Here is a 27,465-nt window from a genome sequence, read left to right as displayed (position 1 = left end):
GCATGTATAAATGCAAAAATGGCGTATCCTAGCAATAACAAAACAAACAACCCCCGCTCCACAAACCGTAATCCCCTTCTTATTGAAGTGATGATGTTGCTTCACCTGTTATACATTGATATAAGCGCCTTGCACACAATGCAAGTAGGGTCGTGCCATTTCAGCATTGGAAAGTTGATTTATTCCCAGTTTATATATACTTGAGATGATCAGCTTGTTGTTGCAATTTCTGAATCGAATAACAACCGATATCTTATCATGTGTGTAAACCAAACGTCAACGATGACGAAATACAAATATAGCTAAACAATATTTTGAAGTTGTCATTTTTTGGTTTTGCGTCCGTGTTACATGGATGTGCATTTCCTCGTGGTGACATTGTTTTAAGTTTTCTGCTTCAATATTCTAAAATTACGTACATGCTGCTCATTTTTGAATAACTTATGATTTTGGTGATACTATGGTAATCTCAGAAATGTTCTTCATAACAGTATAATCGTTCTTGATATTTAACAAATAGAATTTTAATACCATTACAGGATTTAAACGAACACGAAATAGCAGAGCTCGAAGAGCGACTGTATTCTAATATTCATCATGCGAATACTGAGCCACAAAAAACCTCAGTAAACAATACTGAAATACAACCGGCAATGTTTCCGACACAAGATGTTCCGGTTCGTGTGGTAACTGGTAAATCTGTCGTTAATGGCACGCGACGAACTATGTCAAAAATGAAAAGATACTGGAGTTCAATTCAACAACAGGGTGGAAGATTGTCTTATCCTGGGATAAAAAGCAGTAATAAGCGCTCGACTGATACTAGAATTGGTGAAAAGGAGGATCTTAGTTTACCTGTGAAGAAAAGTAACTTTACTCCCTATCAATCAATTCTGGCACCAATGAACGATGAGTACATCGCTTGTGATGATTTGAACTCGTTTGATGCATTTAGTGCAGATAAGCAAAGGAAGAAGAGAGCAAGTCACTTGAAGGAACAGTATTCCTCTAATCCCAGTAATGCACGGAATAAAAAGTTGGAACAATTGAGGAAGATAAGGACGAAAAAAGCTAAAGCACAAAAAAGTCACCATAAAGTAGCAACCGGTCAACAGCGACTGGTTGCTACCATTGAAATCGAGTCATCTTCGGAGGAAGAAGGGCAAATTCATTCCCCTAATCCAATCAAGCAAGATTTGAAAAGCAACGAAATGGCACAACAAGATCTAGAGGACTCTGACCCCGATGAAGTAGTACTAATCCCTACGGCACCACCACCATTAGTATGTATTGAAAGTAGTGACGAAGGAACGCTCAAAGATGAATTTACCCATCCCAAGTCCAAGAAGAAAAAGTATTCCAAGAAAATCGTCACTCCTCGCTGTCCGAGTCCGTCCAACAGTTCTATTATGTCGGATGACTTCATTGGACAAAGTGACCGAACGCGTCTAAACGATAATTACATTGAAACAATAGCGAACGACGATGAACTTGATTGTTCGGTCAATCGGACAGTCGCTGGTGATCGCAGAGCTTTTTCTCGCAGTGATAGAGCGCCTTCTATTTCATCGGATGGTACTGTTGCCACTAGTAGTGACACTACTGATCAGGAAAAACGCAATAGTCTTAATAAAGTTCTATCAAATTTGTCCGTCAGTGAATCAATTGAAAAGCCTCAGTCTTGTTCAACGCCAAAACAATCAGTACTATCTAAAAAATCTGCCGTAACTCCCAAGCCACAGTGTTCCGCAACGGAGGAGGATAGTATCTACACAGCAACTAAGCCTAAAACAAGTAAGTCTGTGAGTAATGTTCTCCCCATCAACGATACCTCCGATTGCAGTGACCGAGAAAATGTCACTTTGCGCTCAAAACGGTCTAAATCCTATCATTCGGATGCGAGCAGTACAAAAAGTGCCAATAAAAAACGCAGAAAGCACCGTAAGCGTGAATCTGAACATTATTCGGACGAGGATTTCGCTGATATGCTCACCGACATCGTTCAAGCCATTTCTGAAAATGAAGATGATAGCTCAGTCGAAGAACAGCCAAACGAATCAGCAAATTCTGCATTTGCTGTCATTCTCGACAAGCCACAGCAACCGGCAGGATGTAGTGTCGAACTACACTGCGACAGTTCGAATGATATTCTAGATATCAGAGATCAGGAACCAAACACCATCAGCCTGCCCCAAATTGAATTGCAAGAAAAGGTACCGATCAAGGCAGTTGCAGAAGAAAGCAACGATTCCGAAGTTGTGCAAGTAGAGTGTCCACCCCCACCACCAATAATCGATCTTGCTGATGACGATATTAGTGATCGTCAGGAAAGGAATCCGGAACGCATCCTCGAAAGTTCACATCAGATAAACGCTGACCCGGAAGGCTGTTGGAATGATGAAATCAGAAAATTCTACAATAGCTCGTGGAACTGTGAAGAATTCAATATTTCAACGGTGATGTTCAATATGCCAAGTAAGTTGATCGCCAGAAAAGAATCTCTCTGTAGTACAATTATTTTGAAATCATCGATAGGATCCAGCAAGTATTGGCCAATCATACATAAGGATAAATATCCTGATCCGCCTAGGAAGGAAATTATTTGCAACAATTGCGGTGAACGTGGTCATATGCGTTACAAGTGTCGGAACGCCCCGAAGCCAAGAACGTGCTATATGTGTGGACAAACCGGCCATCAGGAGCCGCGTTGCCCAAACACGTTGTGCCTTAAGGTAGACAAGTTTACTGATACATCAGCTGTGCTAAATTTTCACTTTGCAGTGTGGAGAGAAAACGAAGAATTTTCTGCGAGGTTGTCAGATGTGTGCGCGCGAGCAACATATGACGTGTCATCTGTGTGGAGTTCGGGGCCACGGTCAGCGAAGTTGCCCCGACAAATGGCGCCGTTACCATTCAACGGTAAGTATCAGTTTTCAGTTGTATCCAACGACAACATTCCTTCCACGAAGATGAAGTTACGCTCGTGTGCGGTTGTACGGTTGCATGTGATCGGATCATGTTGATGCTTCCCTACGAGGCCAGTATTATCTCATTGGAGTGAAGGGCAGTTTTCGAATTTGTCGTGCTGAATAGAAACATTTGTTGCCGACGATAGCAATGTAGGGTCCGCAAAGTGGCTGCAGTTGGTGTGCGGTAATGTGGATTGGGTTGGACAGGTAAGTATTGCTTTGATGTTTCTCGTACTGATGCTATGCAGTTAGAAATGTTTTTGTTTTTGGAAATTCGATAAGTGAGCAGAAGTTTTAACCCACCATGCACTGTGTTTTAAAACATAGTCTTTCCACGAATTTTTCGTACCATGCGGAAAAAATCAATGAAAAAGGCTACAATTTCACTCTATTTGGGACATTAACAGATCGTTTCTTTGCTCCAACATTTCTTAATATTATTGGAATAGCTGACCCGGCAATCTTCGTCCCGCCCAAAATTTATTTTTCGTTATCAAATCCACGTTTTTTTACTAAGCGTACGTTCATGGGTCCAATCGCAGAACTGTTCATTAATTGATTTTCTATCCATTCAAATTATTTTTTACTATAAAATTTCAGTACTTCTACCGAAACTCGACATTATAAAATCAGATTATTTTCAGACACAATTCTCGTGCAAGACTTTTCATTTACTTGCAAATAACATGTTTCTCCAATACATGGAATAAATGTTTGATACGGAAAATATGATAGAATGAAGACAGACCTAAATCGGTCAATTCTTTTCTCGAGTTTTGCTCTTATCAACACACTCGGCGATCCATTTTTTATTTATATAGATAGAAGACGATATAGGAGTGTGTTTTATCACAATAAAATATATTTCCACTTTCGAACGAAGATCAATTTCGTTACCGCAAACATCAAATGAACTAACAACGCTTGTCAATATGCAATTGTAGAACACATGCGAATTGAATTTTTCGAATTTTCCCTCAGAGTTTTCCGAACATTTTCAATCGGCATGTTTGATTGGAACATGTTTGGTTCAAATATATGCATTATTTTTATGGGACCCCCTCTCCTTTCCACAGGAGGAAGGGGTGTCATACTATCATAGAAACATTTCTCGTACCCAAAAACTCTCCCATCTCAAGTTTGGCTGCATTTACTTGATTAGTTCTGGAGTTATGCAGAAGTTTGTGTTTCATTTCTATGGCAGCCCCCCTTAGAAAGGTGGGAGGAGTGTTGAACCACCTTAGAAATGTTTCTTGTCCCCTAAAACCTCCACATGCCAAATTTGGTTCTGTTTGCTAGATTAGTTTTCGAGTTATGCATAAATTTGTGTTTCACTTGTATTGCAGCCCCCCTTATAGAGGGGGAGGGGTCTCGAACTATCATGAGAACCTTCCCCGACCCCGAAAACCCCTACATACCAATTTTCATGTCGATCGGTTCAGTAGTTTCCGAGTCCATAAGAATCAGACAGACATACAGACAGAAACACATTTTTATATATATAGATTAGCTCGAGAGCTAGTATTTCAATCAGAAAACAGGTCACGTTTTTATGAAATAAAGTTAACGTTAATAACTATTTTCACTGTGAACGAATTTTCATGATTTGTGTACCAATCGAATCGGAAATTCTCTAAGATTTGTTTGATATGCTAAACATTACAATTCACTAATCTCTAAACGGTTCAAATTCATGAAAACTGAAAGAACTTCCTTTTTTCGCATACATTTGCTCTGCCGATTTGTGTGTTAACCCTACCCGTATGTCGAATGATTATAACTAAAACATTTTTTAACAGATCGGAGAGATGTTTGCATAAATTGACAGGAAATATTTCTACACGTCTATCACAATTAATAAAATATTATTTTTCATGAGATGAACTGAATAACTGTAAAATGTCAAGCGTTATTTAAACGCCCTAACAGCCAAGTTTTGATTGGCCCGATTTACGGATTCCCCTACACAGACTTCAAAATCGATGTACCTGTGGAAATCCGCTCTGAAAATATACATGCAAGTCGGGGATATTTTTGTTCCCACCGAGCTGTGTTTCCCTAACACGGACTTCAATATCAATGTGCCTGGGGGAATCCACTTTGTCAAAACATGCAAGTCGGGGGTATTTTTTCCCACTGAGCTGTGTTTCCCTAACACGGACTTCAAAATTAATATGCCTTGGGGAATCCGCTTCGCAAATACATGCAAGTAGTGAATCCCGATTTTTGAAATTAATCGTTGATCAGCTAATCGAATACTCTTTAGCAGTTTGTTATTCGATACGATTAATCGCCCCAAATAATCGTTTAATTGATTAATCGTCACACTGAGAGAACGAATTCGTTAGACTTATATTTCTCATTTACTAGAAAGCCATTTGGGATCAAAAAAGTGTTCATCCCGTCTGAAAATCATTTATTATCTTTTACGCTCCCCTAAACTCGTAAACGAAGCTCAATTCGCGTTGACGGCATTGTGCTTCGTTTACCAGTTAGGGGAGCGTCAAAGATTATGATTGATTTTCAGGATAAAACTGCTGCGGCCGTACGGTTTTTTTCTCTGGGTTTGGATCGATTAATCGACGTAAATTATTCGTTCGCTTCGATTATTGGCTGCGCAGTTTTGGTTGATAAATATTCGATTTCTGTAGGAAGTATTCGATTAATCGATTTATCGAACGATTATCGGGGATCACTACATGCAAGTCGGGGGTATTTTTTTGTGTCGTTTTGTGACTCGCTTGTCGTTGTGCAGACCGTTTCCTAAAACGTACTTTAAAACTGAAAAGCCTAGGAAAATCGTAATTTCAGATACTATAGGTGAATGAATTTTCGCGGTTCGAGAACTACGTAAACATGAGATGTGCAATATTTTCAGAGGGAAATGTAAAATACAATGATCGTTTGACAATTTTTCCGTTTACATATTTTGGTAGTCCTAGGCATCATATCAAACGTAAAAGGACGTTCATCAAATTTATTTATAACGAAGAACATAATCTATTACAAAAATTTCAATGCATTCTAAAATAATATTCGAAGTGGTAAACAAGTGGATTGCATAATATAATTGCGTAGTTCTACGTCGGAAATATGCGGTCGTGTCCTAGATACAACCCCTTACATTTTTTTTCTGTTCCATTACATAATGGTAAATTACACAGTAGTAGCCTTTTAGGCGTAAGAGTATTCCTTCTGTTCTTCCATTGTCCAGTTAGACCGGACAGCGGAGACAGTTGATATGATCATTGTTGAGTTAATAATGTTTACCGATGTTTCTTGCAGAGCAGAGCAGTTGTATGGATGAGTCGATCTTTGATCCACCATCTCCATCGCTGATGATGGTTGCATGGAAGTATTTATTCAATTGAGGGTCTATGAACTCACTATCGATCGCTTAGTAAGCGAACGCGCAACTAATGTAGCTACAAAGACCATCTATTTGAATCAGCTATCTTTGTCCGTTTTTGATTTTGAATATTTTGATCGGACAAAATTTTATGGATGGAAGTAGCCCTAACTTCTTTTTGCTCGCCTTCAATAGTATTACAGGTAAACTTCGATATAACGTACATTTTGCCTTCAAAATTGTACGTTGTATCGAATTGTACGTTATATCGAAGCATAATAAAGTACTCACAAACGTAGTCTATAATACTTTATTGTGTTGCTTTTTTAGTAAAGTTAATAAATAACTTCAATCAGAAGATGAAGCCAGCCTTTCTCATGATGTTTCCCTTCGTACTGTTGATTAAAACTTGATTCATTTAGAATCCGGATTCACAAAACCAGCTGTATTTCGGGATTGATTGAAGGTACAAAACTTGTTTTAGTATCACAATACAGATATTCCATTGTTCTATCAGAAAAAAAATATTGAAAAAAATTTTCCTTTACACTTTGGAAATGTGTACGTTATATCGAGGTAAAATGTACGTTATATCGAGTGACGTTATATCGAGGGTACGTTATATCGAAGTTTCCCTGTAGAACATCGCTGAATAAATGACCCATATGCTTTCAATTATATAATTTCATTGAAAAGGCAAAGTTCTTCAAACTCACATTGGTGCCCTCTTCATAATCACCTTATTATTTATCATTTTGTTGGAGACTTTGGCTGTTAAATTTCGGTTTGAAAAACCTTCATTTTCAAGTGGTCGAGAGTGGATTTTCGACTTCTTCATTTATGGTTTACTTATGTGAAAAATGTCATCAATGAATCAAAAAGTACAGAATATTTCCTAAGAGTACGTAATATTTGAAATCACGAATATCTCCTCACATGTTTGCAAAATTGAGACTGCAAAAAATCATTTTGTTTTCGATCGACATCTTGAATGATGAACAATTGTACCATTATATAGTGTTTTTTTTTATCCAATCCCAATCCTTATATCTTGTTTTATGTCACTCACGTTCCTAGATGAATTTATGCCGTTTCAATATTGGTATTGCAATGCTCGTTCGCAAACTGGACTGGAAATTCAACCCAATTGTCGAATTCTACTCGCTAGCTGGGCTGCAAAACAGCAAAAACAAAACTTTAAATGCACGCTCTGTTGCAGAGCAGTCCTTTTAGTAGGCCCAGTTAACGAGAGACTACTGTACTTACATCATTTTTATTAGTAGTAATTAGTCGACGTAACACGCCTCGAATGTATTCTGGAGTGACAAGCTCTGAAATACGTGTGCCCATAGCACACGTCGAAATAAATTTACTTGACGAGAAATTGCCCAACCCATACCCGGACCCTCGCCATGACAAAGTGTGACGAATATCACTCGGCTACGGGAGCATTTTTCTATCCCTGTCCTTATTTCCATCAACAATGCAATGTGTGGTGCCTGACACATCTACAGATAGGAGCTATCTTTGCATATCCTACAGCCATACATCCTAAACCAATACCATACAACCATTCCAAATCCACCATTTATATGTGAAACATTGCGGAAATAAACCATCAATTGTTAAGAAGTATTCCAAATGTTTAGATTTTCAAACTGTTGTACAACCCATTTACGAGCAAGCTGTAAAAAATATTTTTTTCACCAAAGCCATTGGTGTTATTTCGATTACCCAAGATTTTTTTTAAATCTTCAATTTTGCGGGAAATACTTAAAAATCTAAAAATCGAACATGGGTCAAAACTTTCATTTTTTCTGTAGTAGTTACAATCGAATGATTTGCTCATAAATCACAATACACTGAAGTCGCTTTTTTATGCGGTTTTTTACGCGGCTTTTTTTTTTACTCGTTTTTAAGAATTTACGCCATTTTTTACACAGATTTCGGAATTAACGCATTTTTTTACGCGGATTTTGGAATTTACATGGTTTATTTACGTGGAACGTATCAACCGCATAAAAAGTGACTCCAGTGTAAACAGATTTAATGTGCTAATTGATGTGACTTTTCACGAAATAAGTTTGTATTGTATCACTGATTAGTAGCTGAGAAATGAAAGGAGAAACACATATCATGATTATAGTATGCAAAAAAAAAATCAGTTAATCAATTGTTAGAATATGGGTTGAATTTTAAACTAAATTCTAATTCACTGTTTATTAGATTTTTACACGGATTTTGAAATTTACGCGGATTAGATTATTATAGATTATGCACCTTCCGCACAAAGTTTCTTCAAACCGAAATTATTGTTCCATCAAGTTATGCAAAATGAAATGAAATTGATGGTAAGTGTTAACTAAGAGATTGAACTATCACTTGGAGCAAAAACATTACATGAAAAAGTTACAGTTCGATTCACGAACAGTTGGTCGTTGATGAGTTCTTTCTCCAGTACAAGCAACATTCCGAACGATCTTTCTCAAGACTAAATTCCTAAGTTTCTGAGCTATCAACATCGAGGCATGTATCAGCGAAGCGAAGTCAATTACTAAACTACTAAAAAAACACATTACAAAAACAAAACGACAATTTAATTCACACCCATTCCAAGTCATTGGGAACGAATTTATGGCGTACTAAACAGCTTGGGAGATTGAATAGTTTGGAAACCTGTTAGAAAGTCTGTTAAATCTGATTGAATTGTAAGCACATCACTCTGTGAACTTTTACTACGAACTTTTTTACTATGCAAAGTCGAGACTTGACTAACCTTATAATTTCAAACAGCCATTCCATGCCAAATCGATATAGTGGTTCGCAATTTTCCAACAAAATTGGTAGTTTTGTTCCTCAAGCAAAATATTAGACCCTTATTTTTCGTTAGCGTGACCATTTCGATTTTAGGGTGGTCCGAAAAATCAATGGCTTTTTTGAAAAATTCATAACTTTTGAACCACAAGGTCGATTCAGATGATCGACATCAAATTAAACTCAATTAGATAGTCTTTTTTGGAAAAAAGGAATAAGAAATTTTGGATTTTGCTTTCGTAGTTATTGATTGTATCTGCTTTTAAAGGGTTTTATTTAGCTTGCCCTTTAATTTGTATGTTTGTAATATGTTTGTCTGTAACGCTTTACCACAATTATAGAAATTTGGCACCCTTCCTGTTGATCGATTGTATTTCCGTAGTTAATAGTTTCATCATATGCTCCACAATTTTATTTCAGTCTCATCAATGGCCTAGATTAAAGGAAAGGGTGTGTAACTACTAACTGCTATTTGCCTTTTTTTCAACTTTTAGTACATTATCTGTATTATTATTATGTTTCATCACAATGAAACCGTTTAACTTAAAATATTTTTTTTTACTTTTTCTCATAGTTTAAATAGTTTCGGGACCAAGGGCGATATATTAATATTTTATATTTATTCTAGAAAGCTGAACATGAACTTTCTACATGAAATATTTCAAAATGATGTGTTCTTTTTTTAACTTATGACTTTTCAAAGTTAACCTATAGTTCGGAATATCAATTTTTTTCTCTTTTTCCTGTTCTCAAAAATTCATAACTACTAGACCTACTAGAGATTGAAGCCAATGAGCAATAAATTTTCGTGATTATTGATTGTATCTGTTTTTTATAGTTTACAAGATTTCGGGATCGAGGGCGCTATATAGAATGCCTTCTCCTCGCGTAAAAGTTCTCAGAAAAATAAAAATAAAATAGGATGCTGATCGAAAATAAGTTACTTCGAACATTTTTCCGGAACATCTTATTGTCGCCTATCACCGTTATATGTCATCATTCACCGGGCATCTAGGACCCCATTCACCGTGCATTTAGAGTTTTCATCCTAGTTCCATTAGGAAAGATAAAATCATCGAATGAAGTTTATGGTTTATGGTTTATATTTAGTCGTAGAGCTAATTTGTGAAAAAAATAAACGTCACACAAAAAGGAGTATCAAATTCAATTCTGTTAAAATTCATCGAGGAAAATTTTCTCAATACGAAATCAATTCGAACTTCGGTGAGACATGAATTGCTTATGCACTTCCTGGAACTAATTCCTCAGTTCGTCAACTCTGTTACTGTTACTCTGTGTTTTCCGAAAACATTAGATTTTCTGGCGGAGACTTGAGGATGCCTTTTGATGAACTTTTGATTTTTTCCCAAGGAATCAGGGATGAAGTTGAACGGAGTTTTCAACTTTATAAGGCGCCCATATTGTCCCACACAGATACGGAGTCTTTTCATTGTAATTCAAAGACTCTAACGAGCAGAATTTTCCATCCACTCCACAATCTTCCATTTACATTCTGCAGATAACACTGATAATGCGCCAGGTTCTGACCCGGGAGGGTATTTACATCGAAGTTTGTCGCGAATAGTCTGTACCGGTATGTTGAAATCCCGGCTCGCATATCTCATCGATACTCCACGTCGAATAGAATCGATTGCTTCCTCCAAACCATCAGCGGAATGGTGCTTCTTTTGGAGTTTCTTCTGGTTCTTTCTATGAAAAATTAGACAAATTGTCGTTTATGTATTTCGAAAATTCAATGTACGGTGAATGGAGAATGCTGTTTTATGAAGGATCCATTCACCGTGCATTTCTCTTTTGATAAAAAGTCAATGTAAACACAATTTTCTTCTATATTTGATACGCGGCCTCAAAATACATACCTAAAGCTGCCATTGTACGGAAAAAACAGGAGAAAAATCACTGCAACAAGTATTTTAAACACTAAAATCTCAAAAACGTTTTTGTCACTTTTCTTCGTAGATGGAGAGCTAATTGATTCGGATGTAGACAAAAAAACGTCAAAACGACACATTAAAAGGATTTTGATCGCAACTGTGCCCCATATCAAAGCTTTCATACTATTTCTGGTAACATAAATGCAAAAGTGGCGCATTTTCCCATTATTTCGAAAAAATATTGGAAAATATTTCGAAATGCACGGTGAATGGCGACTTAAGGGTATATGTATAGTACAGTGAAAGCTCTCTTTTGCGACATCGCAAGGGACCGTCGTTATAGAGAATTGTCGTTATAAGGAGCTTAAATGTTGCTATAAGGAGAGAAACGCCCAAGCTCACGCAAAACAATCAAATTATATTGGAAACAAAAGCAATTGATATCTAACCATCTTGAAACAAAAAAAATTTAAACAATGAATATACAATGAATATAAATTATTGACTCATCGCCAGACAAAATAAACCAGTTGAACATCAATGAAACCAATATTCTTACTCTTTTCACGGCTCAAATCCATATTTTTGATGATGAATGAATTCACATTATGCACATTGAACATTGAATTCATTAGACAATGTTGTCTTTTTAGTACCCTTTTCGAACCTTTGAATTATGTCCAATTAATTTTTGAAGATTTTCGTGTCTTTAAACCCATTTTGGGCAGTGAATGTTTTCGAAGTGAAACAAATGATACATCAAGTTATAGCCTGAATTTGATATCAAAAGCTTTATCCATATAACAATTACGCAAACAATACAGCCATTGTTAAATTGATCGCAAATTTATTGCAATTCAATTCTACGACTGGATTCTTGTACAACAATTCTTCGATTAATTTCTTTTAATAAGCTCTCCCCATCTTTTATGGTTTAAACTTTTGTTTTTGTAAGCATCCGAAAATTTAAATCAGTTGGGCGTGAACAGATATTCAAAGTTGATTAAACCTCATAATACGCAACATAGACTATTTACGTTCATAGGCACTACATTTACACACACACAATGAGTGGAGTGAAATTGAAAATTGTCGCAATAGAGAATGTTATGTTTTAGTAAATAGAAGCGATAATGTGTCGTTATAGGGAAAGGTTTTTATAGAGAAATGTCGCAATAAAGAAAAAAATTTGTATGCGATTTTGAAGGGACCTTTGGACATGTCGTTATAGAGAGATTTGTCGCTATAAAGATTATCGTTATAAAGAGCTTTAACTGTAATTATAATGGAAGCGTTTCTTATTTCATCTATTGTTTCTAATGTTGTTCTCATGTAATTGGACATCATGTTTGCACACTACAAAGAACTCGATGTAAATGTAGCTTGTAGTACAAAATACTGATAATTGTTAAATTTCGAAAGATGTATAAAAGCTGTATGGAGCTACGTCAGTTACGCGTTCAGTCTGTGATTATTCGAAAACCTTTCTTTAAAATTTCTAAAATGTATTTGAACAAAACATGTTTGATTGCATGTTAAGCATGAGTATTCCATTGTGTAGAATGCGTAGCAACGAGAAATTTGATTTTGTTCATTTGTCGATCACGTGATCATTTCAAGTATGGGCAGTATTGGTCTTATCAATATGGTATAGATGGCAAGCTTCTTGTGGTGGCAAACTTTTCTCGATTCGTCTTCTGGAGTCCAAATTAAGCACGATTTCGATCGCCATAGAGTCTAAGTACACGAACTCATCGATCACCTCGATTTCATCACTGTCTATCTAAACTCGCTTTGCATGTTGCGGTGGAAGGTTAATTTCTCTGGAGCCCTTTCCTCTCGTGTACTAAGCAGTCGACGCGTTGATGACAAGACCTGCCAGTATTTAGTCTGATGCAAGATGCTGAAACCGCTGAAACGATAGGTGTTTCGTTCTTGACACTTTCATGACAAGACGTGAGACGAGTGGCGAGACGTAGCTTATTCACTTTTGTTTGGTTGTGTGGTTATGGTTTCATATCAACTCGCTGAGGAAAACAACTGAAGGAAAAAATAAGCAAATATACATATATTCGTGAAAAATAGTGCGCTTTCTTAATCTAATTTATATCTCAAATATCAGCAGTATTGCCACGGTGTTCACAAAACAAAAAACACAAAATTCAAGGCTCAGAACTTCCCTTGATTGAAACATCCAATGCAACTGGTTACTTTCCTGTAATATATGACAAATTAGTAATACAAAAGACAACTAACTTGAAAAGTAAACACGAACCTGTTGCAATCATTGTCAACCTCCTTTTGCTCTAGCCTTTATGCAAAACCAATTACTTGTAACAGCCCTTTCCGGATCTTCTGGATCTGTTAATCTCCTTCCCGGTATATGAACAGCATTCTCCTCCTCTCCGAGCGAAATCAGTGGAGCCACAATCAGCGTTATTTCTTGTCACCATCGCCGTAAGCTGATATTACTCTTTTCCCCGCCGATGGGAGCCAAACAAAAGTACCGCTTATTATTCGACCGCTTATTGTAGATATCTGAAAAAATAGAAGCAATTATGAGAAATTGTTATAATAAACATCCAGAAAATTACCTAGCTACCTAGCTACACTAAAGCGCGAGCAACTATTTTGCCAACGAAAAGGTACGATTTTTTTGTAAACAAATTTGTTTTTTTCACGAGCAATGGCCGAACAACAATTTTGACATTGCGGTCCACCTATAGTATAATGCCTTATGGCGGGTTTACATTAGGGAGATCTATAGCTATAGATGGATTTATTCACGTGAAAATAGGTGTAAACGGGTGAGAATAAATATGATACACTTATTCGAGGTATATATAACTTGAATAAATGCAGCATATGTAAACGCTTGTGAATTTCTCACTGGTAAGAAATCACTAAAGTTGGATGCAGTTCTACTTCAGGTGAATAAATTCACCGAAAATATGAATATATTCATTATAGAAGTTCACGCTAGTGTAAACGGTTGATGCGATTTCTATAAATCTCATCATATTTCTTCACATGAATATATCACTAGTCTAAACCCACCCTTAGTCTGATGTATGAATCATCCTTCATCTAAGCGAACCCAAAAAAAACTGGACGGACTTCCTAACGATTGTGTCACTTTTGTGAATATCTGCTCTGCTATGAATAATTAGCACGAAACTCAATCAGCTTGTCGGGAACCCCTTTGAAATTCAACATGTTGATTCTAATTCGATGAACAAATGATGCCTCTGCAGAAATGCGGCGTAGTATTCGCATTCTGAAGAACCTGCCGACTTCTTTGGTGTACATTTTTAGTGTGCTGAACAACTCGAGAGCTAATCAAACAAATGGAATCAAACTTTGCATATAGAGGTTTTAGGGATCAATTAACGTTTCTGTGGTAGCTCGACACTCCTACCCCCCTCTCTAAAGGCATAGGGGCTGCCACACAAATTTCTGCATAACTCGAGAACTAATCAAGCAAATGGAGCCAAATTTGGGATGTGAGGGTTTTTGGGTACAAGAAATGTTTCTATGTTTCTAGTGGATGAAAAATCTTGCACGAGAATTGTGTCTGAAAATAAACTGACATTAAAATGTCGAGTTTTGGAAGAAGAACTGAAATTTTATGGTAAAAAATAATTTTAAAGGGTAGACTAGAAGATCAATCAATGAACAGTTCTGCGATTGGACCCATGAACGTGCGCTTAGTAAAAAAAACGCAGATGTGATAACGAAAAATAAATTTTGGGCGGGACGAACTTTGCCGGGTCAACTAGTTATTTTATAAAAAACATTGAAAAAGTAGATGGCCTAAAAGATGTCTAAAGTATACCTGCAAAAGCTTCTCATTCACTCCATAGCTCATTTATATTTTACTGTAAATCCATAGCTAGATATCGTCCAACGGCGTAGCACTGATACGAGATAATTGAGATTACAAATTCCCTAAACGCACGCTAAGCCTCCCCATCGGACTCCACATTCTCGTTGGTGACAATTTCTCATGTATCACCTTTGTCGATAATATCGTCTTTTTACTTCGCTTGTGGGAATGTGATGGTATACCGTCTCTCACCACTCCTAGACCGAGGACAACAAACCACTAACACAAACCTTCGTGCGCAATCCAAACGCGAAGTATTGCTGCATCTGCTCACGGGCGGGCCACCAGGCACACATGTGCAACGCGGCGATAAAGATCTTCGGCCAGCTGGTCCCGACCACGGAGGTGAAAAGTTACCAGCCGGTGTATTACCAAAATGAGCGCTATCGTCAGCAGAATGTGAACGACGGCGCGAAATATAATCTCTTCAGTTACATGACCGATTATCAGTTGAATTTTGATGAAAAATTTACAATGAATGAAAACAGTTTCTATCACCGGTTTGCTAAATCGGTCGGATTGCTCGAGAAGAAGAAACGAATAGAGCAAAAACTGGCGCAAAAAAAGAAACGCGAATCAAAGAAACGGAAACAGGTTGATCGGGCGACGGAATTAGAATCATCAACGCAAATAGTACACGATGCTACTGTCCTGGGAAACGAATTGGATACGAGCGCAATCAATACTACCCAAGGAAATGAAGGCGATGCAGTGAAAGCTACTAATCAGGAAGACTCGAATTACAGTTTCTCAGAGTTCTATGAAAAATGTCCAACAGGTGAATCAACCTTAATTGCGGAGCCTCTGCCGGATTTCATTCCACTGGTATCCAACGACACTGCAAACGATTCTTTTGCGCCTCCAGCAAATGTAAGAGAACAAATAACACACGCGAAAATTTATCTAACAAAGGCCCATGCAAAGATTCTGCTTGGTCCCACCGGAAGCACCTTTCTGAAGGAAGCTTCCACCAATTATGACCTGAAACTTAGAATAAGCTTCCAGTCGGTTGGGAACGTGCTGTCGGCCAATGGCTCACCAAAAAATCAGGACAGCTTCCACAACGAGTTAGTTAGGTTTTTGAACGACGCATCTCACTCGAATGAACAATTGAAGCAAATCAACAACGTTCCCAAGTCCACCGAGAAGACGATTCGTTATATTGTAGAGCATCTGCAACTGCTCACAAGATCATACGGTAATGTGAATGTAATGTTCAAACGATATCAGCATTTTGAACAGCAAGGCGCTAATGTTAAAACTTGTGACAAAATTCGGCGCACATTGAACATTATTCTGTTTGGTCAATTCGGTATGAGAGAAGGCCGTGATCATTTGGACAGATTGCAAGATAATCTGAGGGCACTTAGAAACAATCAAAACGTCAACGTGTCGTTAGCCGATCGGGACGAAATCAATGAACATATTCGCTACATTTTTACTTCCTATGATCATGCCAATTACACTGATATCATAAATGAGTACGCTGAGCTGCGAAAAAGTAAGAAATTGATCAAAATCGACCCTGAAAATCTGGAATTGCCACCAGATTCTCCTTCCAAAAATATTGAAACGCAAGACAAAGACAGAAGTTATGCTAGCGATGTTTCGTTCAGTGTATCTAAGGATTTGAGCTTTTGTAGTGACCCCAACAGTACTTTGGATGGTACCGACACTCTCGATGATCTCATTTTGAACGTCTCCGAACAACTAATTGATTCTGATAAAAGTTTCGCAGAATATGCAGAAAAATCAGAATTCAACAGGAAGGATATGGATAATTGTCGTCCGAAGGAAGCTTATCCAAACCATCAATCAACACCTAAGTCCAAAGAGCACACTCCCAAACAAGGCAAAGTGCTCCATCTGCTGAAGGAATGCCGTCGAATGTTGGATGTGCTCAACATCACATCGATAACGGAAAAATTCGAACGAATCTGCGATCAATCATGCGACGGTAGCATCTCTAAAGCAAACTTCCGTACATTGCAGGGGATTCATTTAATCCTCAAAGGTAAGTTACAGCGAAAAATGCAACACAAGAAGAAACAAGCGACTAATTCGTAATGCCGAGGTCAGATGCATCAACGGAAATTAACTCACGCATCGGAAGTTTGTCGTATCTTCAATGTTTTCGCTGACATGTATATAGATAGTAAATAATAAAAGGTGTACTTTCGTAGATTGGTGTTTATTTGGTAGAGAATTCCTGAATTGTTCCAAAAATTATATTGATAGTCTATACTTCTCCGAAAAATCGGAGAGGGTCGAGTCAGCGACTGGGTGGTATGGCATGGAATTGCTTAACCAAAATACGAGATTTCTTACAAATTTTGTAACTCGCAAATATATCTCCTTTGAATTACTTGATCTTTTATGTCCCCAAATTTTGGGATAAGTTGAATTGTGTCTCGAAATAAAGACGACACTAAGGAAAATATATTCAAGTTTCTTAACTATAATAAAATTATATTTCATTTTCACAAAAACTTTCCGAACGTCCAAATGGTTTTGTAAATGGAAAATTCGTCGAATTATTCAAACAAGACTAAGGGGTGTCTCAATTACATCAAGGAAAAACGCATTAGAAAACTACCCATTGGGTATATTCTCTTGAAAATTTGGGTAGAAGTATTAGAGTGTATTGTTTACACTGTAATTTTATCGCTGTCAGTTTTTCGAAAATTGGAAAAAGGGCGTCACACGAAAAGTTTCTGCGCAAGCACCTAGAGAATCCTCAACTCTTTCATCGGAACTTCGAAAAACAACTCGGAATCGTGCAGTCAACGGTAAGTCGTGTGCTTAAACGTTAATACGAAACTCTGAGCATCGAACAAAGGAGAAATACGATCAGAATGGTTGTTCTATTAGTAATCAGGATCACAAGCCTAACGTGAATGTGTTTAAGCGGAATCCCAATGATTCGGTCAGGGATGTGCCCAAAAAGTTGAATCTGTCCAAGTTTTTCGTTCAGAGTGCCAAGGACGGGGAGGAGCTGCATACGTGAAAAGTGCAGAAAGCTCCAAATCGTGACGACGGCCCGTCACGGGCCCGGAAACTGTAGAACCCAGATGCTGACGAAGCCTCATTATCTCATCATGCATGATGAGACTTACGTCAAGGCGAACTTCCGGGGCTACTGTTTGATGTTCCGGAAGAAGTAAGGAAACAAAAAGTTTACCAAGAAACACATGATTTGGCAAGCGATCTGCTCATGTGGCAAACGGAGTGCGCCGTTCGTGACCTCCGGGACTGTAAACGGGCAGATCTACCTCAAGGAGTGTCTACAGGAGCGTCTGCTTCTTGTGTTGAAGCAACACGAGGACCCTACGATCTTCTAACCGGATCTAGCTTCGTGCCACAATTCAAAAGATGTCCTGGAGTGGAACGAAGCCAACGGAGTCACTTTCGTACCCAACGATATGATTACAATGATCCTTCATTCCATTGATTTAAACTTCTTCGTAATGTTTCGCCAATAAACTCGGTCCATGACTGTAATTCTCCAACCCCGGGAGACACTAATTCTTCCCGAGTTTTGCTCCACCTGGTCCAACCAATTCGCTCGCTGGACTCCTTTTTTCCTCCCAACCGGAATCGATGCGAACGCCATCTTCGCGGGACTGCTGTCCGACATTCTAGCAATATATCCCGCACATCGCACTTGCACTTGGCGATTTTATGGACACTGGGTTCGCCGTAGAGTTCACCAGCTCGTAGTCCATTCTGCTTTTTCTTACTCCGTTTTCATGTACACCGCCATATACATTCTGTCAAACATACACCGGGAATTTGTAATTTTGAATCTGAACCTTTTTTTTTTTCTTTTAAGTTGGTAAAGCTGTCAGTGCCAATTCCAATTTTGAGCACGATCTGTTACTTAGTTTGTTTACAGCGTCGTTAAAAACAAGTTAACTTTTTTTTTTTGCTCGGCGATTTTGGTATGAATAATCCTTTTGGTCGAAAATATTGTGTGAAATTTTGTGTTGCAAAATTTTTTATGCCGATACGTTGAAAATGTCTCAGATTACATTTTGTGACTCAACTATGTTGACAAAACTGGTGTGTAAATGGTATAAGGCATTCAAGAACGACCGAGAAACAAGAACGTTTTGTTACTTCAAGGACGACCATCTCTTGAAACTATCGAAAACATCGACAGAATAAAAGGAATGGCGCTCGGAAACTGTCCTTTAAGTTCGAGAGAGCAAGACCGTAAATAAGATATCTCTCACGATATATTTTTGGTTAATGTTTGGGCATGAGAATAGTCGCAGCACGACTAGTGCGAAAAGAGCTCATTTTTCCGAAAATTTCATCATTCATTTATTGAAAATACACCCATACCTTGCTTTACAGCCTAGATACGTTCCACAAAACTTGGCCGCAAAGCGAAAAGCCGTATAAAGAATCAGTTGTATATCGACGTCGAAAATAGCTTTTTTGCCGTTATAGCGAAACATTTTAGACCGTAAATCGAAAACATGCCTTAATTGAAGGCTGTTATAGCGAAATGCCGTATAAAGAGCGGCCGCATAGCGAGGTATGGGTGTATAGAAATATATCTATCAAATCGATAGATATATTTCTACTATTGGAAAAATATCGATTCTTCGTCGATTTGATGTACAAAATCTCACTGGAAGCACAAAAAAGAAAAGTTCCAAGTTTCCCGTTGTCTCGTAGAGTGGGGTAAGTTGAAACGCGGAACTATCATAAATTTAATGTGTGGTTTTGCTTCTCGACCTATTTACAACTGATTTTTGAAACACTAAATCAAAAGAATTACATATAAACATTTGGAAAAAAGGGTTTTAGTACACGTGATATGTGGGGGAGTAGTCTAATACACACAGAATGGACACTACATACTACGAATTAATATACGAAACAGTAACCTCAAGAATACTATTTTAGACGCTTTCATGTCAGGGTAGAGCCACTCGAAACAGCCACTAATGAGGTTTAAAGGATCGTGCGAATATTCAAATATTACGTAACGCACTTAAAAGGGGAGAAGGGATGGATTGTGGAAACTTGTTTAGAAATAAGTCCAACTAAATCTAAACATTTCTATTCATTTGACCATTTGTTACATATTATGTAGAGAAGAGGGAGTCTAAAATAGTAACAAAATTTTCGTTACGTAATATTTGAACAACCCCTAGTTGCAAAATTAACAAATTTGACTTGTATCTTGTGTGTGTATTCATAAATTATGTAGAACATACTGAAGAACGAAATTTGAATGATTCTTATTTCCTTCAATTTAATGGAGTGCCGGTAAGTTTCTTCGTTTTTTTTTCAAAAATTAATGCTATATTCTGCAAAAATATTCACATATTTAATATTCAAAGTATTGCCCATCGCTAGTCACAACTTTTTCCCAACTTTCTGGCAATTCACGAATCACTTTGCTGAAATAATCGGCCGGTTTGTCGGCTGACCACGAATCGATCCAATTTTTGACTTCATCAAAATTGGAGAAGTGCAGGTCAACCAGGCCATGTTGCATCGATCCAAAAAGGTAGTAATCGGATGGAGTAATGTCTGGAGAATACGATGGGCGGGATAGGACCTGCCATTTCACCGTTTCCAAGTATGTTTTGACCGGTTTCGCGACATGCGGCCGAGCATTGTCGTGTTGCAAAATAACTTTTTCGTGTTTTTGCTCGTATTGTGGCCGTTTTTCCTTAAGTGCACGGCTCAAACGCATCAATTGTCGTCGGTAGAGGTCCCCCGTAATGGTTTCATTCGGTTTTAGCAGCTCATAGTTCACCACACCCAGCTGGTTCCACCATATAGACAACATACCCTTCTGGCCGTGAATATTCCGCGCGGCCGTCGATGTTGATACATGGCCGGGGCATGCATACGTTGCCCGACGTTTAGGATTATTGCAATGGACCCACTTTTCATCGCCAGTAACGCTGCAAAACACCCCGTCTTTTATGTCGTTGGAGCAGTTGTTCGCACGTAAAAAAACGGCGTTCGACGTGTCGTGGCTTCAATTCATATGGCACCCAATATCCTATCTTTCTGATCATTCCCATTGATTTTAAACGATCGGATATGGTTTGCTGAGCTACCCCAAGTGTATCTGCAAGTTCTTGTTGCGTTTGTGACGGATCTTGATCGAGTAAACCCTTCAATTCTTTATCTTCAAACTTTTATGACGATCCGGAACGTTCATCGTCTTCCTGTGTGTTTCACACGTGAAAGCTGTGTTTTCATAACAGCTGAATGATTTTTTTTTACTTTATGACGAAAATTTTAACTGACGAAGTTTTATACGAACGAATAATTTATGTGAAAAGTTTTATGCAGTCTTTTTTATTTTATTTTTTTCATTGAATATTGTATATGACGAAGTTTCTATTGAACAGATTATAATGTGTAGGCCAGCTGTATGACACCCGCCATGTTTTTGGTGCCAACATCTCAAACGTCAGAAGTATTTGTTTTCTTCAAAACAGCGATCCGCGTTGACGGCATTGAGCTTCGTTTACTAGTTTAGAGGAGCGTCAAAGAATAGCTGATTTTCAGTCGAAATGAAAGTTTTCAAAATTAAAATTATGAGTGAAAATTAGCTTATCCATTGTTCTATTTAAATTAAAAACATTTTTGTTTGCAGGTGGTGAAAAAGTCTCATACGAAAATTGTTTATGAAGACAACTTTATATTATAATGAAAAAAATCAGCAACAATGTTGAAATTGTATAGCCATATGTCAGAAATACGTGTTTCAAGTAATTAAATAACATTATGTGAAAATTGTCATTCAAATTTTAAAATTTGGAAACCGGCATCGTGTCATGTAATCTGATAGAGATTACACTAACGAGTTTGGGACCCAAATCATGGCCCTAATTCGAGGTTGCCATCAGACGTCGACACCATGCCACTGTCATCGCGAATTACCAATTTACCACCATCTGACATATCGTGATGTCGATGATGAGCTTTTACAGTAGAGGGATAGTGAGATATGCGGTGAAGGTAGGTAGAGTGAGATAGCGAGAATCGTGTCATACACGTGGTGTAGACGATTTAATTTTTCTACATTATTTTATTTCTCTAATTTGTATTAATCTCTATTATGTCTGTCATGAGCTTGGTGATGATGGACTATTTTTATATTTATTTTATGTTTTTATATTGTAGTAGTTGAAAACAAAAGCGTGGTGCAGATATGAAGGATCAAAATTTGAAAGTTTTGTAAGGGCCGGTCTAGAAATTTTTCGTGAAGGAAAATTTGGTCGGATGGTGCACCGTTTCATTGGGGGAAACGTGCCAATGGACGCTTTAACTTGTAAAGTTCACAGCGGAAAACCTTTTGGGAAATAGTTTCGCTTGATAACACGGAAGAAAGAACACGATGCGACAGGTTTGCAGTTTAAAAACATACGACGTCCTTTATTTCACTAACAAACAGGATCCTACAACTATCACTTCTCGATGTTGTGGTGGAAGAAACACGTTTCGACACGTTCACGGGTTTGATTTACTCTCATGTTAATTTGTTCTTTATTGTTGTTCGCTACAGCGCGGTTTGAAAAAAAAAAACTCTGCTGCTTCTTGTGCTGGGCCGCTCTGCTCCTCACAGGAGAATCACAAAAAGGAGGTGGAGTGAAATTTCCGAACCAATGTTTCTCTCTCTTCAGGGACTGAACAATAATCAAGTTACGCCATCTGTTGTAAAATCAGAGGAACTTACCGGTACAGCTAATATCATCAGCGATGGATATTCAAATTAGCTAGAAAGTTCTGTCCGGATTCAGTTCCAGCACAACATATTCTTCGAGAAACGTCTCCGAGCGGTGGATTTCTGGACAGATAAATTGCTTCAAAAAACACAATTTGGGATTCGCAAGAGCAAATGAACAAACAATTATCTAGCGCTACTTTCTACAGATATTCATCTTGCCTCTTGCGCACAAAGAGCGACTGGCCTCATTATTCTTTGATCCTATTTCCATAGAAATTCTAACAGACAATTCGCACAAATATGGACTTCCTGGAATTTTGATTAACTTCTCGTACAATCTATTGTCACAAAAGCGAATGAACTTCACCCTCGGGCAACTGACAATTTCCAGAAATAGTTATATGGATTTGCTTCAAGGCTATTAATTGTAAATGTGCTTTAGAACTAAAATTAGATGTAGAATTTGAGGAGGCGATCTGGCGTAGTGGTAACATCCATGCCTCTCACGCTGAAGGTCACGAGTTCAATTCTCACTCCCGACATTCTTCCAAAAATTGGAAGTACAAGTGACGAACCAGCCAAATGAGTTGAAAATCACTATAATACAGATAAAAAAAAAAGATGTAGAATTTGGTTCCTTTAAACTTATGTAACTGAGCCTGTACAAATAAACGATTGATAAAAAATCTGCTCCAAGGCTCATGTCTCAGTCCCCTTCTTTATATTTTTCATGTAAAAGACATTGAAAGTTGTTGGTAGAACAATGTACGTTAAGACAGCCTGCAGATGACGATGTGGTTTCCGTAAGAGTGACCACATTACCCCACGTGATCACGTGAATCGAAGCATGTTCGTCTGATTTCCATCCTTGGTTGTGAATGATACCACCCTTTGCGTCAACCAAATTCGCATTCTTACTATGCTACATAACGTTTTCAATTTCATGCAAAAATAATGGCTTTTAAAAGATAAATAGTTAAACAGTTGAAGTTTATTCAGTTCTAATAAAATAGATGCATATAATGCACCTATTTTCTGTGAAGGTAAAGCTCCTTTTTGGGACATAATGAAAATTTCGAATGAAAAAAAAAGAGACAATACTCTTCCGCAGAAAATGTAGTTTATTAGTTCCTTTTTAAAATACTCAAGGATAATAACTGTTGTTCAGCTTCCCTGCAAATTATACTCTTTTCATCGATTGATCTGTATTACTTATTTTACTGTGGATGTCTGTTCACACATTCATAAGTTAACCTTTAAGATTGTGTAAACGGCGATTCAAATCTTCGAATTTCATTATTTTGCGAATAAAGAAATCTCCATAGCGGTGAGACACCTTCGTGTCCGCAATGTGTATCATGTCCTTGTCAATGAAAAAGTCCAGTTCCGAGCCTGACTGGAATTTGCCCTCTAAACCACTAGATCCCTTGGTCCAAACAATGTTCTTCATCTTATGTTTGAAACACAGCAAATGGGTTAGCAAATTTTCAATCTTCTGTTCACCAATCTCGTCCTGTGGGATGTGATCCATGAATGAAGCCAATTTGAGCAATGGAAGAGTAGTATACAGCTTCAAATATGACCGAATCGTAGGCAACTCTTGCTGCTGGCGAACCTCGTCCATGAACACGTTTGTTTGATGTTCCAGAGCTTCCTTGACATAATCATCTGTTGGTGCATCCGATGGTGGAGGGACCGGAGATACGAACTTCGGACAAGCAAACATAAAGAAGTTGCGGAACGTGTCCAAATCGCCACACTGCATCTTGTACATGTTATCGTGGTAGTTTTTCTCACGAAGCACTTGCTGGATCGATTCGTCAATGCATTGTGGATGAAGGACCAAACAAATGGCCAGTAGATGATACATTTGATCAGTTTGCTTGTTAATCTGATCGTTCTGGTAGGAACGAGTACTGTACAGTTGCTTGGTACGCTGAATATACAGTAAAATTGAAGAAAACGTACGAATAGCGTCCGAATAACGTCTCATCATCATGTACGCAAAGCCAACGTAATAAGATGTCGAAATTTGACAAGCCGGAATATGAGAGTATTGGCTTTTCTTGTGAATTTCGATTGGTTCCAGAACCTTTATAGCTTGGTGGTAATCGCCAAGCAATGAATGTACGCGCAACAATCCAACCAAACTGAAATAACCAAGCATTTTGTAGAAAGAATGCCGTCCGAACTCTCCAGCTACCTCCTCGGGATCACGTCCAGCTGCGGCAGCTTCTAGCTGATCTTTAATTTTCGACATCGAAACCAATGAATGCAACACGTTCAAAATACACAGGATATTCCAAACTTTACTGTTGTTGTTCAACAACATATCCATTTCTTCGTCACTCTTATCGGTCAATCTTGCCCTGTATTGAGCGAAGTTTTGGAACTGATAAACAAACTCGTCGATGAGTTCCCACAACCAAATATCAGGTAGTTCCAGTTGGACAGGTTCTTTCGATGGTAGAATGTAGTTGAAAAAGTTGCAGTAATTGTAGAAAGAGTTCAGACGCTGCTCCAATGATGGTCCTCCTTGTATTCTAGCATGCAGATGGCGATAATAAAGTTCCTTGTAAAGTATCATGAACAGATTGTCGTTATCGACGAGATGCGCAACTTCTTCCTCGCTTGGCCAAGCTTTTTTCTCGAAATGCTGCTCGCTCAGTTTAGGAAAAGTATTTTCGTAGAGATTTTGAATCTCATACACTACTCCTCCTTTGATCACATTACAGAAATACACGAGAAACTTCTTCACATCTTCGTGCATCGGATAGTAGGATCTATCATAGATCGCTTCATCACCCATCCCGGTTTCGAAGGCGTAGTCATCATATCCCTAAAAAACATGTAGAGGTTATGTTCTGTCTGAAAATACCTCATCAACAGAAAGGAATATTTCGATAACTTCAGATAAAAACCGTTACGATGTTCTTACCCCTTCTGCAAAATCATCGTTGGAATACATTTTTGACATCACCTCAATAGTTATTAGTCGAAAATATCAGCAAGAAACTACAAAAATCGCTACACGCAGCAAAGTTTTCCGTGGTACGAAGTAAAAGACAGTGGAATGAAAAATTGACTGCTGGCAGTTGTCAAACATATAGCTAGATTTTGATGTACCAAAGCATATACAGTGAGAGGGGTAGGACAATTTGCACACACTTAATGAAGTTTGTACATATGACATTAAATGAACGACAACAAAACATTCAACACGAATATCTTCTGGTGCAAACAAACCACGCTACTCTTTCTCGCATAGTGAAATTGATGAACAAATTACTGAAATTAAATGAAATGAATTGTTGGTTGCAGCAAAAGTGAATTGAAGTAGAATTGGATTTGTTTTTTTCTATTCTATTATTAGTATTCTTTAGTATTAGTATTCTATTATTAGCATTGATGTTCTATTGTTAGTATTTTTCTCAAAATTAGTTAAATCGACACAGCAGTATCTATTCGTTTTGTTTAAAAATTGACATATGCTCGACTACCGACAATTATAAACTTGTTGCACCAGCACCATTGTTCCACATCTCATAACTAAAGCAATATATTTTTGGCACCTCATGGAAACAATAGCAATGGCAACCTAGCAAACATTAAATCGTATAACTTCTACATATGCTAGGTCGCATATAAAGTCGTATTAAATTACAATCTAATAAAATATCAATCAAAGGATGCATCATTTGTATCCGAAATTGTATAAAATGCAAATACACGATTTTCTATATCTTTGATGGATTAGGTCGTATATCGGTATAACGATCATCCTAGTATCGCGATATGCAGTACCCAGTGTCGCGACTGCCAGGATGATCGTCCATTACGGTCAACGGTTGTTGGACACCGACGTTGAACTTTTCTGTAACTCTTTAATTGATGCCCAACGTAAATAGGATTCCAAGAAAACTTTTCTTTTTTTACTCTTTTAGTAGAGAGAGAAAGAGAGAGAGAACGTGTCCGAAACAAATTCCTAGCATTCTAACTTCCGACTTCTAACAGCGGAAGTGCAAGTTTTCAGCTTCTATCGGCGAAAGTCCTTGTCTTCTTAATGTGGTCCAGTACCTCTAATGGTTGGAATCCTCCTGGGTCGAGACCAACGCGGCGTCCAAAATCGTTCCGGTGTGGTCGGCTTGATCCCTTTTGCGGCTGCTACTTGTGGAGCCTGTTCCACAAGTGGAATTTCGGATTTTTTTCGGTATGTTTAGTTCGCGTCACTCTCACGTGGCGAATCTAACAACTTTTTATCACTCGCGCTGGTCCCTATTCGGGCGCTAGTTAATAACTTTCGGACTAAATTATGTAAAAAAAATAATTTCGGAGTGAAGCTCCTTTTTTATTCACTATTTGAATGATCACATAGAACTGTTTTTTTACAATGATTATCCCTGCCTTTTTATACTGAATGAAATGGTTTACAAAATTTAATCTTATTCTAATTCAGCATATTTGGTGGGAACGATCTGGGTGGCATGATGTTTATGTTTATAGTTTGGATGATTGTTGATGTGGTGTGTTTATGTTTATTTATCGATCGCTCGCTTGGCTTGATTGATATTATGATGACTCGCATTTTGTCACGGGATCATCACGGGAGAACGGCTGATCAAACCCAGCAAACATTAAATCGCATAACAAGCGTATATATAACATCATGTGCCCTAAAATTTGGTTGGCATATAATGCGCCTAACTGGCATATGCATGCAAAAGTAGAAACCATATACATACATACTCATATACGATTTATTACAGACATAGGAAAAAAAAACAAATGGCGCAAAATATTTTCGTGAAATGTTTATTATAGCCTCACGAATGCCTTTTTTTATA

General features: G+C 37.8%; 2 protein-coding genes across 2 annotated transcripts; one reads left to right on the top strand and one right to left on the bottom strand.

The window, feature by feature from the left end:
• The first annotated feature begins 339 nt into the window (after positions 1–339).
• On the top strand, positions 340–17,095 carry LOC129770567 (uncharacterized). The gene is made up of 5 exons (XM_055773488.1): positions 340–463; positions 540–2,475; positions 2,536–2,732; positions 2,782–2,919; positions 15,115–17,095. Exons 1-5 carry the CDS (start codon positions 461–463, stop codon positions 16,978–16,980), a joined length of 4,140 nt encoding a protein of 1,379 aa, XP_055629463.1. The 5' UTR covers positions 340–460; the 3' UTR covers positions 16,981–17,095.
• A 6,629-nt stretch (positions 17,096–23,724) lies between these two features.
• Positions 23,725–25,716, bottom strand: LOC129769988 (eukaryotic translation initiation factor 3 subunit L). Its single transcript, XM_055772543.1, has 2 exons — positions 25,560–25,716; positions 23,725–25,460 (listed from the first exon to the last, which is right to left on the bottom strand). The coding sequence occupies exons 1-2, from the start codon at positions 25,596–25,598 to the stop codon at positions 23,871–23,873; spliced, it is 1,629 nt and encodes a 542-aa protein (XP_055628518.1). The 5' UTR covers positions 25,599–25,716; the 3' UTR covers positions 23,725–23,870.
• Between the last annotated feature and the right edge of the window lie 1,749 nt (positions 25,717–27,465).

The sequence above is a fragment of the Toxorhynchites rutilus genome, chromosome 2 (assembly GCF_029784135.1).
Source record: "Toxorhynchites rutilus septentrionalis strain SRP chromosome 2, ASM2978413v1, whole genome shotgun sequence".
Classification (NCBI taxonomy): Eukaryota; Metazoa; Arthropoda; class Insecta; order Diptera; family Culicidae; genus Toxorhynchites; species Toxorhynchites rutilus.
This window is presented reverse-complemented; position numbering and strand designations above follow the sequence as displayed.

Coding starts and splice junctions, on each gene's coding strand:
- LOC129770567 (XM_055773488.1), top strand. Junction 2,733..2,781: donor CAAACACGTTGTGCCTTAAG/GTAGACAAGTTT, acceptor TTCACTTTGCAG/TGTGGAGAGAAAACGAAGAA. Junction 2,920..15,114: donor GGCGCCGTTACCATTCAACG/GTAAGTATCAGT, acceptor CACCACTCCTAG/ACCGAGGACAACAAACCACT.
- LOC129769988 (XM_055772543.1), bottom strand. CDS start 25,598: ATGTCAAAAATGTATTCCAACGATGATTTTGCAGAAGGG. Junction 25,461..25,559: donor ACGATGATTTTGCAGAAGGG/GTAAGAACATCG, acceptor CATGTTTTTTAG/GGATATGATGACTACGCCTT.